General features: G+C 52.4%; 1 protein-coding gene across 2 annotated transcripts in view; it reads right to left on the reverse strand.

Moving 5' to 3' along the window:
• Positions 1-3,410: 3,410 nt before the first annotated feature.
• RGS9 (regulator of G protein signaling 9) overlaps positions 3,411-11,331 on the reverse strand; it is a 71,006-nt gene continuing 63,085 nt past the window's right edge. For both annotated transcript variants that reach the window (XM_029928923.1, XM_029928922.1), the window contains exons 18-19: positions 5,803-6,260; positions 3,411-3,855 (exon numbers count right to left, since the gene is read on the reverse strand). In XM_029928923.1, coding sequence (XP_029784783.1) covers positions 3,720-3,855; positions 5,803-6,260 — 594 coding nt within the window. In that variant the 3' untranslated portion in view covers positions 3,411-3,719. The remainder of the gene's footprint in view (positions 3,856-5,802; positions 6,261-11,331) is intronic.

Here is an 11,331-nt window from a genome sequence, read left to right on the forward strand (position 1 = left end):
ACTGAGCCCACACACATACCCTGCAGGAATGTGTGTGATCATCTCCCGTGCCAGGGTGCTCAGTCTCAGGCCGTGGGGTTTGGCAGAAATCAGCAGTTTTTTCAGAACATTGGAAGGTGCCCACAATGGGCACTAGTGTATTTTTGTCACTTCAAAGCACCGATGGGCAGTCCTTTGCTTTTCCAGACAAGAGTAAGTTTAGGAAGGCTTTGCTTCATTCTAGGTCAGGCTGCCTGCACATACAGACCCTTTCCCCTGCTGCCTTATTGCCAGTTACATTAGATACAGTAGATGACAAGAGTTTACTAATATTGTAGTGTAGTCAACATCGTGCAGGTGTAGACAATGGCCCTCATGCAGAAGAAGATTCCATTGAGCCAATAGACAACAATGATTCATTAGTGACTGTGGACATCATCTTACACAATAACCTTCCTCTCTCTGGTGTTCCTCACACCAGCCACGAAGTTTTCAAAGGCAAGTGCAGCTTAATTTGTTTATTTTTCTTTATGTTCTGTATTTTATCTTATTCTTTTGTATTATGTGACAGTATGGTAATGATTTTGCTATGAATATTTTTGTGTTGTGAAACAAATCATCTGAGTTTCCATTCTTTCTCATGGGGAAATTCAATTTAATATACAAGTGCTTTGGATGACAAGCATGTTTCCGGAATGAATTATGCTCGCCGACCAAAGTTTTCCTGTCCTTCACCTGGTGTTTGGCACCTAGCGGGTATCCATTCTCCATGAAGGAAAAGCCTCCCAACCATGGAATAGAACAGAGCTGCATTTTATAGACATTGACCAAATATTTGGCCAAATACAAACTGATCAGCCACTTGCAGCTTCTCTTGCCCCCACCCCTATATCCTCCCCTTCTCTGCCATACTTTCCACTCCTGCCACCAAGACTGGGTAGTTTTGGTGTGTCCACCAGTATCCGTCCTCCCCATCTTCCTTCCTTCAGAAGTTGAGCTATTCACAAGCTGGCCTGACTGGAGAGTACATTCCCCAGCCTCTTTTCAGCTGGGGGGTCGGGGGGAGACATGTGAATCAGTGCAGACCAACAGGATGTGAGATGTGAGTGGAAATGGCACCTACTATGTGTAGGTTGTCAACTTGAGAAGACGCTGCTCCCCACCACGTTCCCCTTTTCTGTTGTCTCTCTGAGCATGAACATGGACGTGGGGATGGTGAACCAAGTTCAATCACTACCCCAGGACAATGGTTCTCAGCCTTGTCTGGACATGGGCATCACCTCAGAAAGTCTCTTTAAAGATCTTGATGCCAGGTCTCCACCTCCAGAGACTCTGACTTGATTGGACTGAGTGTGGCCTGGGCATTGTGATCTTTCAAGGTTCCAGCAGATTCTACTGTCCAGACAAGGTGGAGAATAATAATACCAATGAGTGAAGCAACAATTGGAATGATTTTTTATATATATTTTTTACATATATATATTGGCCCCTGGGATTCCTCTCCTCCCTGGATCCACTCACCATGGACTGCCTCCTGCCTTTGGGCAATTATGAGACAAAGTCAAACTCCCGAACCACGTCCTTCCTTCTGGAATCTCTTTGTTACTGCACTTTAGCCTGGACCTCATCTAATCCCATCAGGGAATCCTGCAGCCTCGGATAGTTGATGCTGAAGATCAATGTGGGCTTGGTTTAGGACCCTGGGGGCTTCAGAGTGGAGACCCATAACACTAGAGTATGGTCAAGGCACACTGGCCTTGGTAGACTTGAGGTATAGACTGCTTTGCCTTAACCTCATTTTAGAACAACTTTGTAAATAAAGACATCAAATTAACTGACCCACTCACTCACCTTCCAAGGAAGATTCAGCCCACTTTGTGTACTCTCTAGGAGAAAAGTTTCCTCAAACCTACATGAGTAACTCTTGCGAGTCTAAAGAAGTGGATTCCTTAGATTGTAAAATGACACACTCTTTAAGTGTCAAATAATCTGTGCTTCCTTGCATGGTCAGCGAGTCCAGGTTTCAGCCATGCACTTAGCCACCATCCATTTCTAGAAATGTCAGGACAGATGACTCAGTAGCCCCAGTATTTATGGACTGAATGACATAAGTTGTCCAACATTAAAAGCCAGTGAGGGGCTCTTATCTACTAATTGAAATGTGATGAAGCTGAGAATTCAGGGGCAGGGTATAATGAATGGTTTGGCAACCCACTTGAAAATGTTTTTTCCTGTGAGAACTTTCCATGTGACTTTTAAGAAATGTGTTTGACGATGTAGTCCTGAACCTCAACCCATTCTTCAATCCAATCACAATCCCAGCCGGACACTTTCGAGCAACAATTCAGGGTTTGGGGCAGAAACCGATGACAAGGGGCACATACCCAGCAGCCCAGGGCATCACCTGCAACCTCTATTTGGGGATTTCTCAACAGGTCCCTTGATATTTGGACAAGAGAATCTTCTGTTGTGGAGGGGGAGGGGACGATCTTGTGCTTTGCAGAATATTTAGTGGCATCCCCTGCCCTCCACCCACTAGATGCCCGTGGCGCTCCCTGCATTAGTCTTGACACCCAAAAAATGTCTTGAGACACTGCTCAGTGTCCCCTGGGGGCAAAGTTCTCCCTGGTTGAGAACCACCATTCTAGATGAATTCAAGGAGGCAAGGAGTCTTATCCACAGCTGCACCCCCACGTCCTAGCCCAGTGCCTGGCACATAGGAGGGGCTTGATAAATACTAGTTGAGTAAATGAGTATGATAAGAGGTGGGGGGCACCGAGGACTAAACCTCCAGAAGCGCCGACCGGATTCCAAGCAGCAGACGTGAACATGCGTGCTCAGATCCCCTGCCGCAGGGAGCATGTGGTCTGATGGCCACCAGCACGTCCATGCTGCGGCCATTGCTCCCAGCCAATGACCTTGCATGGTGGAGTTGATAAGGCAGAACTATTCTTGCCAGACACAAAACTCTCCCAATGGTGACTTCCCCTCAAGGACACCTCAATGGCATGGCCAAAACTTACTTGGAACTGCAGGCTGAGACTCCACCAACTCACTCTTCCTTCCCCAGAGGCCAGCCGCACACTAGGTCTGAAGGCCCCTATCCCCTTCTCCAGCTCGCACTCTTTGTCCTCCCCAGGGGTTTCCCCCAATAAATCACTTGCCTGTCAAACCCCATCTTGTTTCTACTTTTTGGTGGATCCGAACAACACACCTGCCATTCTAGAAAGATGCCTTTCCCCAATGCCCCCTTCCACGCTTCCAGGAGCTCTGTTGATAGAAGTAACATGCACAAACCAATTTCGACAGGGAGGGAGTTCTTGAAAGCAACTCAATGTCCTTTTGTCTCTAAAACCAAAGAAATGAGTTGAAGTCATAAGCTGATAAATAATTGCTCATAACTAACGAATAAAACCAGACACACACTAACATTCCAGTCCAAAAGACTCTTACAAGTTAATCTTTTATCAGTTTTAAGGCAGCAAGTAAAGTCTTCGGGTCCACATGCCTTTCTTCTGCCCAAGGAAGGGAAGGTCAGGAGGAAGGGTAGGAATTGGCCATCAGGACCCCAGCCAGGGCATGCTTCCCATAATCCATCCTGTCTTATCTCTTCAGGCCTCAAATGTGATCAAAATGCACTTTGGTTCAAGAACAAGCGAGCCTGTGGCCCCATCTGGGGAGGGGGGGTCCTGCAAGGAGCATCTTGTTGGTCCAGCGCCCCCGGCTCAGCCAGCTTTCCCCTAGGCCTGGCTCTCCCAGGGACAGATGACCTCCTTCTCTATGGCCTGGTCACCCGATTCTCCTGTCCCGGTGTCCTCTGCATCCATCAGGCAGGTCCCACTCTGCGTAGGCACATCCATTTTGATCTGGAAAAAGCTTCAGGCACAAAAGGAAAGCCAGTGCATAGGAACAGAAGAGACGCCAAATCCTCAACTTACCCTGATGTCCCTGGAGAAGAGTGACACACAGGTGTGTTTCCCAAAAGCTCCATGGACCTCTTTCCCTGGGAGTGGAAGGGGACCCCCATTTCTCTGCTGAATTAAAGGCTAAATCAAAAGATGCCTTATTTTCATGTTCGAGGCACTTGGACTTTATGGTTTTGATGAGTTCGGGATGTCCCATTGGGACATACCTGCACTTAATCCTCAGTCTGTTTAGACTACCTTCTGATGAAGGGGTGGTCCCTGAGCAAAGGGTCTATTGAAAGCCCCAAGCCCATGTGTGTGACAGGGCTGCAAAGCTAGGACATTCCCTGGGCAAGGTTAGTTGGGAAGAATCAACAGACACACTCACCCTCGGTCCTGATCCCCACCTTTTCCCTTCCCCAAATGACAGAGGCAGGAGAGAAGCAATGCCGTCTGCTGCCTGCTGTCCGGCCCCTCAGCACACTGGGACACAGATGCCGTGCGTCCTCGGGTATCCATGGCAACCCAAGACCACTGCATGGGGCTTTTTTTCCAACACCAGGAAGCGTGCTGATTGGTGCAGGGATACCCCTGACTGTCTCCCCCAAACCAAATAAAGGCGGGGGGGTGCTGATCCTCAGTTTTGCATCATCTACAACTTTTCTTTCTGTCATTGGTCCAGCAGTTGTCACACACACCCTCGGAGCCTTTGCGCTGCACCCGGGGAGCTGCCTCGGGGCATTTGGGGTTCTCAGAACTTGCAGCACCCCACCCAAAATGGAGTTGAGAGGGGTCACCTCTCAGGGGAGACTGGGCACGGCCGTCTTCACAGAAACACCTGTAGCATCAGGGGTCCCTGCATGCCCCTCTGAGAGCCCTGCAGGTGTATGCGGGAGGGGGGAGGCGAGGCGAGGGCACTGAAGGCAGAGACGGGGAGACAGGAGCCCCCCTGACCTCTGATTCCCACTAATGCCAGTGAACTTCCTGCCCTTTAAAAGTGCAGTGATCTGGGCACCTGGGGGGCTCGGTCTGTTAAGCATCTGACTCGGTTTCAACTCAGGTCATTATCTCATGGTTTGTGGGTTTGAGCCCCTCATTGGGCTCCGAGCTGTCAGCATGGAGCCTGCTTTGGATTCTCTTTTTCTCTGTCTCTCTACCCCTCCCCCGCTCACTTCCTCCCTCTCTCTCTTTCTCTCTTTCTCTCTCTCTCTCTCTCTCTCTCTCTCTCTCTCGATCGCTCGCTCAAAGTAAATAAACTTTTTTTTTTTTAAGTACAATGGATTCATTAGACTGATGTTCTGGCATGGGGTGGGTGGAGCACAGAAGAGGGAAAAAGATGGAAAAGAAAGACTCCCATGCCTTCTCTTTCTCAGGAAGCAAGGGAGGACAAAGCTGAGTTTCTGGAAACCATCCAGCGGCCAAACAGCCTGCTTGCAGTGTCTGCTAACCCAGAATCCTCATTACTCAACCCCCCACCCCCATTCTAGACCATGTTCAAGCCCATGGCCTCGGCACCCACCACAGACATGCATACACATGCACTGACGCACCCACAGACATATGTGCACACATGCACACTCACACATAGACACGTATGCACACACTCACATGTAGGCAAATGTGCAAACATGCACACATACACGCAGACATGTGTGCACACACATGGTCACACAGAGAGACGTGTGCACACACTCATGCAGACATATAAGCACACACGCACGCTTACACTAGGTGTGTGCAAACACACACACAGACGTGTGCACCCACTCATGCTCTCACACAGAGACGTATGTGCACATGCACGTTCACATGCAGGCAAATGTGCACATAGACACACAGACACGTGCACACATGTATGTGCACTGGGGACAAATGCTCACACGGGCTCACACGCAGCACAATCCCTCCCGGTTCTTACTTGGCCACTCTCCTGGACTTCAGCCGGGACATCTGCTGGCCCACGTCCCCCAGGGGCTGCACCTTCCCGTGGGACACAGGCGGGCACTTGGGCGAGAGCCTGGCGAAGACCGGGGAAGCCAAACAGCCCCGTCTCAGAAACCTGCTGAAGGACAGAGCCACGCGGGCCTTGGGCCGGGGCCAGGGGTGCTGGGCAGAGGCCTCGCCGGCGTCCGTGTCGGAGGGCCCCGGGCAGGCCCCGGACGCGCCAGCCGCCCCCTTCTGCTCGGAGCTCTCCAAGGCCCCCCTGATGGGCGAGGGGCAGATGGTGCTGCTGGGCCTCCGGATGAAGCGACTGGGCGAGGGGAACGGCATCCGGGGGGAGCGGCAGGAGGGGGAGAAGGGACCCGAAGGGGATGGGGGCACGCAGGTCCCGGTGTACACGGCCAGGTGGGGGCTGGGAGCGGAGTGCTGGCCTGGCTGCAGACAAGGAAAGAGAGAGCTCGGGGTGAGTCGTGTGGGCTCCCGGACAGAGCTTTCCACTGACTTGGCCCCTTCCAGTGCCTGGAACACAGGCTGGTGTGGCAGTCCACTGGGGACCTGGGGAAGGTTGGTGGCCCACTGGGCAGCTGGGAAGGGGTGGTGGCCCCACTGGGGACCTGGGAAGGGGTGGCAGCCCCACTGGACAGATGGGAAGGGTGGCAGCCCCACTGGACAGATGAGAAGGAGTGGCGGCCCCACTGGGGACCTGGGAAGGGTGCCCAAAGCCCCCTGTGATGATGGCACAGCCACACACAGGCCTCCTGTCAAGGGGCCACTAGTCCCTGAGCCCTGGCCTCAGTGTTTGGAGCTGGACATTTGCATCCAGACTGACCTTCTTCCAGGCCCGGGATGCTGGGGTGAGGCCAGGCTGCATTTCTAACTGCCCTGAGCTCCCGCCCCCCAGGGAACAATGCTATACCCCCACACACCATGTCATCCTTTCTCTGGCCTCGGTTTTCAGCCCAAGGACAGGAGGCATCCGAACACTTTTAATAGAGCAGTGGAGGCCACACGAGAAGCCCCAGCTTGGACCCTGCAGACTCTCCCAGGCTTGAGCCCTCCCACCTTGTCCTGAGCCCTGATGCTGACCCTGTGTCCAACGGGCCACACCTCGGGGGTCGCCAAGCCCTGGCACTATCCATGCTTCCGGCGGCAGAACAGGGTGGCCGGTTGGGGGGGCAGAGTGGGCATCCTGGGCATGTGGGTGCAGAAGGGAAGCATCTCCCTGGGCTCCTGTGGCCCCAGAGTCAAGGCACGGGAGTGGGGAGGGGCAGGAGCGCTGGACCAGTGGGTTTTCAGCAAAGAAGCCCCAGAGGGCTTTGTCTGAGCTAACAAAGTTAAAGTTGGAATTTTCAAAGGCTCTCTGCTGTCACCGCTCTCCTGTCACTTCTCTTGCCTCCACAGATGAGCCTCCAAGGGGCCCATCGCCTGATCAGTCATGCCCCGTCCTAAAGGCCTGCTGTGGTCTCGCATCAAGTTAAAGCCGAGTCCTGGCGGGGAAGGGGGACCCCCCTGAGACAGCGGGGCCATCACTGCCTCCGAGAGAGAACTGGAAAGGACTTCAGTGAAGAGCAAACTGTCTTTGAAACTGGCACGGCCACATGGACTTCTGGCTTAGAGAAACCTGCCTGCCCCGGGGGCCTGTGCACTGCCCTGGAGGCTGCTGGCTTCTATGGGGTATGGCCTGGTGCCCAGGTCCCCTGAGTGAGCTGGTCCCAGCCCAAAGAGGAAGGGGCAGACACATCCAAGGACAGCTGTTAGAGGAAAAGAAAGGCCAGGAGGCCACAGAAGTCTTTGCCGTGGGGGCAGGTTGACGGCCTCCATTCTCCCCCACCAGCTCCCTGAAGTTCAAGCTCAGTTCTATTCTGACACAGCAGCTAAGAGCCACTAATACAGTTCCTCTGCCCAGGCACCCACAGACCAACAAACCAGGCCCAAGGCCCGCACCCGGGGGCCCCCAGGTTAACATGCTAATAACTGGTATTGTTAACAGGCGGTGGGAACTTAGAACACGTGAGGGTCTAGGCTGAGCACTTTTTGTAGATTATCACAGTTACTTCCCAGAGCCCCTCGGGGAGGCCACCAACTCTTATGAGACCCATTTTACAGACAAGGAAAACAATACTTTGAAAACCGAGCCCCAAGGGCAGGCCACCAGGGATGGGGCGGGCTCTGAAGCCGGGTTCGTGGGTGGCAGAGCTTGCAAGGGTAGCAACTAGCTGGACGTTTCAGGATGGCCCGCACATCAGTGCACCCAGAATCCCCCGGGGTGCTGTTGCAAGTGCAGAACCCCGGCCCCACCAGACCCCCTGAGGGAGAATCTCAGGGGTGCAACTCAGAGGAAAACGTCTTCTAACAAACACTCGAGGTCACGGTTTTGTCATCGTGAAGTCCAACCTGAGGAGCCCACACTGTGCTTCTAAAACTGTCCTTCTTTTTTTTTTAGAAGTTTTCTTTTTTTTTAAATTTTTTTAACATTTATTTTATTTTTGAATGACAAAGAGAGACAGAGCTCTAGTGGCGGAGACACAGAGAGAGGAAGGGAGACACAGAATCAGAAGCAGGCTCCAGGCTCTGAGTTGTCAACACAGAGCCCAACACAGGGCTCGAACCCACAAACTGTGAGATCATGACCTGAGCTGAAGTCGGACGCTTAGCCGACTGAGCCACCCAGGGGCCCCTGACACCGTCTTTCTGTAGAGAAAAGGGTTTTCCACTCAAGACAGTCTGCAGACGAGAATAACAACACAGGGGAAAGTTGGGTGATAATTAAGGGCTTGGGAGACAATAGTTAGGTGAAAGGGTATGGCCCTATAACTTACTAAGCATCTACTATATGCTAGGTAATCTAGCATATTATCTGGGATCTAAGTAATCTAGATATTTGTAACGACCCCATTTTAGAGAACAGAAAATTGAGGTCTAGAGGGCTCATTGCCATCCCGAGGCTCTCACAACCAACAGGGACGGTGATATGTCCAACACTAAGGTGGCCCCTGACATTCCTGCCCATCTTCCAGTGTGGGTGTGAACCACAAATGTCACATGACAGCCACCGCGAGGTCAGGGGACATGATACGGCATAGCTGACATTAACAAAGGATTATCTGAGTGAGCCTGACATCACGTGCATCCTTCAGATCTGAGTCAGAGGCCAGAGACAGACGTCAGAGAGCGTTTGTAGCACAACAGGGATTGAACAAAGGAGAAACTCTCCATGATTGGCTTTGAAGGTGGACACAAGGAACACAGGACAAGAGACGGGGCAGCTTCTAGGCGCTGAGGGCAGCCATCAGCTTAACAGCCACCAAAAAAACCTGTGGCCTTGAGTCCTATGGTGAGAAACTGAATCTCCAACAACCTCAAAGAGGTTGGAAGCAGATTCCTCCTAACAGCCTCCAGATAGGAACACCACAGCCTGGTGAGACCGTGAGTTGAGAGCCCGGCCCAGCCTCCCCCGGCCAACGGTGTCCTAGCAAATAGCTGTGTGTGTGCTATTTCATTACACAGCGATAGATAACTAACAGACACCGAATGAGAATCCGATCCGAGGAGCATGAAACCCCAAAGCCCCCTGCTTTGCCTGCTGATCCATATGGCCATCCCAATGCCTGTGGGGTTCAGATGGACCCTGGGGTCCAGGAGAGTGGGCTGCAACACCAAAACCAGGAAATAGATGTGGGTGAGGGAGAGAGAGTGGCATCAAAGCTCCCCTCCTATGGGGCGCCTGCGTGGCTCAGTCAGTTAAGCATCCGACTTCGGCTCAGGTCATGATCTCGCAGTCTGTGGGTTCAAGCCCTGCATCGGGCTCTGTGCTGACAGCTCAGAGCCTGGAGCCTGCTTCGGATTCTGTGTCTCCCCCTCTCTCTGCCCCTCCCATGCTCATGCTCCGTCTCTGTCTCTCAACAACAAACGTTAAAAAAAATAAAATAAAAATAAGCTCTCCTCCCTCAATAAACTGAGGACACCCTACCTCCAGTTCATTCACTTGAATCCCACTTACTCAGAATCTGTAATGAACTCATTATAATCCCCACTTTACAGATTAGAAAACTCAGGCTCGTGAGATGACAACTTGACCAAGATCATACAGCTTATGACAGGACGGGCCACTCCCCTTTACTGCCCTCCTTAATTCTGTGCCCTCCTCCCCACCCTACCCTTTCCCCCGCCATCACTTTCTTTCCCAGGATGAATGACAAGACAGGGGAGCAAGTGGCCACTGTCATGCTTTACTTACCTGGCCCGAGAAGGTCCTTTCTCCTGGGCAGATAGCCATTAGCCCCACTGGCCCTGGTCACCCGAAGCAGGGAGGCCTTCTTGACCCCCTTCCCCCCAGGACTCTGGCCCCTCCTGCAGAGACTGGCCCCTCCAGCCCACGCCCCGCCCACTGCTGGCGTGACACAGCAAAGCAGCGGCATGCAAGGCACATGGCAAAGAAATGTGACACACAGAGACACGGTGAAGCTCGGAGAGCTGTTTGTTTCATCTTGTGCTGCCGTTTTATTATGCAAGGGAGTGACAGAAGGGGGAAGAGCATGAAATGGAGTGGGGACATTGACGTGACATCACAATCACAGGCTTCTTAATGGAAGGCAAAGCAGACGGTGCAAAGAGGGGCAATCATTTACTGTCTAGAAACTGGCTGGGAATTTGAAGGAGTCCTTGTGGCCCCTGAACTCCCGCTTCCTGTGAGCCACATTCAGGTTCAACATGCAGTGTGCACAGCGCCCCCTCCGGTCCCTCCTTGCTTTCCCTTACCCCACTGCCTCCAAAAGGAAATAAGCGAAGTTGGCTCCATGGAGACAAATCCACAAGGGTGAACATGTCATTTCTCCCACCCCCCATCTCGTCTGGCACAGCCCAGCGCAAGGCCTTACCATTTTGAACAGACCTTTACTTGAACCATAAAACTGGGACCAAAGGACTGAACAGTGACCCCATTGTTAAGGGTCAGTCCTCTCATAAACAGAGGACAGGACATCAATGCCCCGCCCTCCTCCCTTCAAATATACCCTGATGGTCCCCAGAGAGCCGGGAGGGCCACACTGCAAGACTGTGAGAGAGCATGGAAGCAAGATGGTTTAAGTCAACAAAGCTATAAATATACCTGAGGGAATGCCCCCAAATAATACAGACTAATGAATCCCTACACTGGACAACACTGACAGACACAAGACAGCCCAAGCTTCCTCTACGACCGTACGCTACTAAGGATGGGAGTGATGATGGGGAGGAGGAGGAAGATGATGACAGCGATGGTGCTGGTGACAATGGTAGTGATGGTGATGGTGGCGATGGTGATAGTGATGATAACAGTGATGATGGTAGTGATGGTGTGCTGACGATGATGGTCGTGGTGGTGGTGGTGATGATGGTGTTGGTGATGGTGGTGGTCACTGTGATGATGGTGAGGGTGGTGATGATAATGGTGGTGGTGATGGTGGTGGTGGTGGTCATTGTGATGATGGTGGTGGTGGTGGTGGTGGTGGTGGTGGTGGTGGTGGTG

The sequence above is a fragment of the Suricata suricatta genome, chromosome 17 (genome assembly GCF_006229205.1).
Source record: "Suricata suricatta isolate VVHF042 chromosome 17, meerkat_22Aug2017_6uvM2_HiC, whole genome shotgun sequence".
Classification (NCBI taxonomy): domain Eukaryota; kingdom Metazoa; phylum Chordata; class Mammalia; order Carnivora; family Herpestidae; genus Suricata; species Suricata suricatta.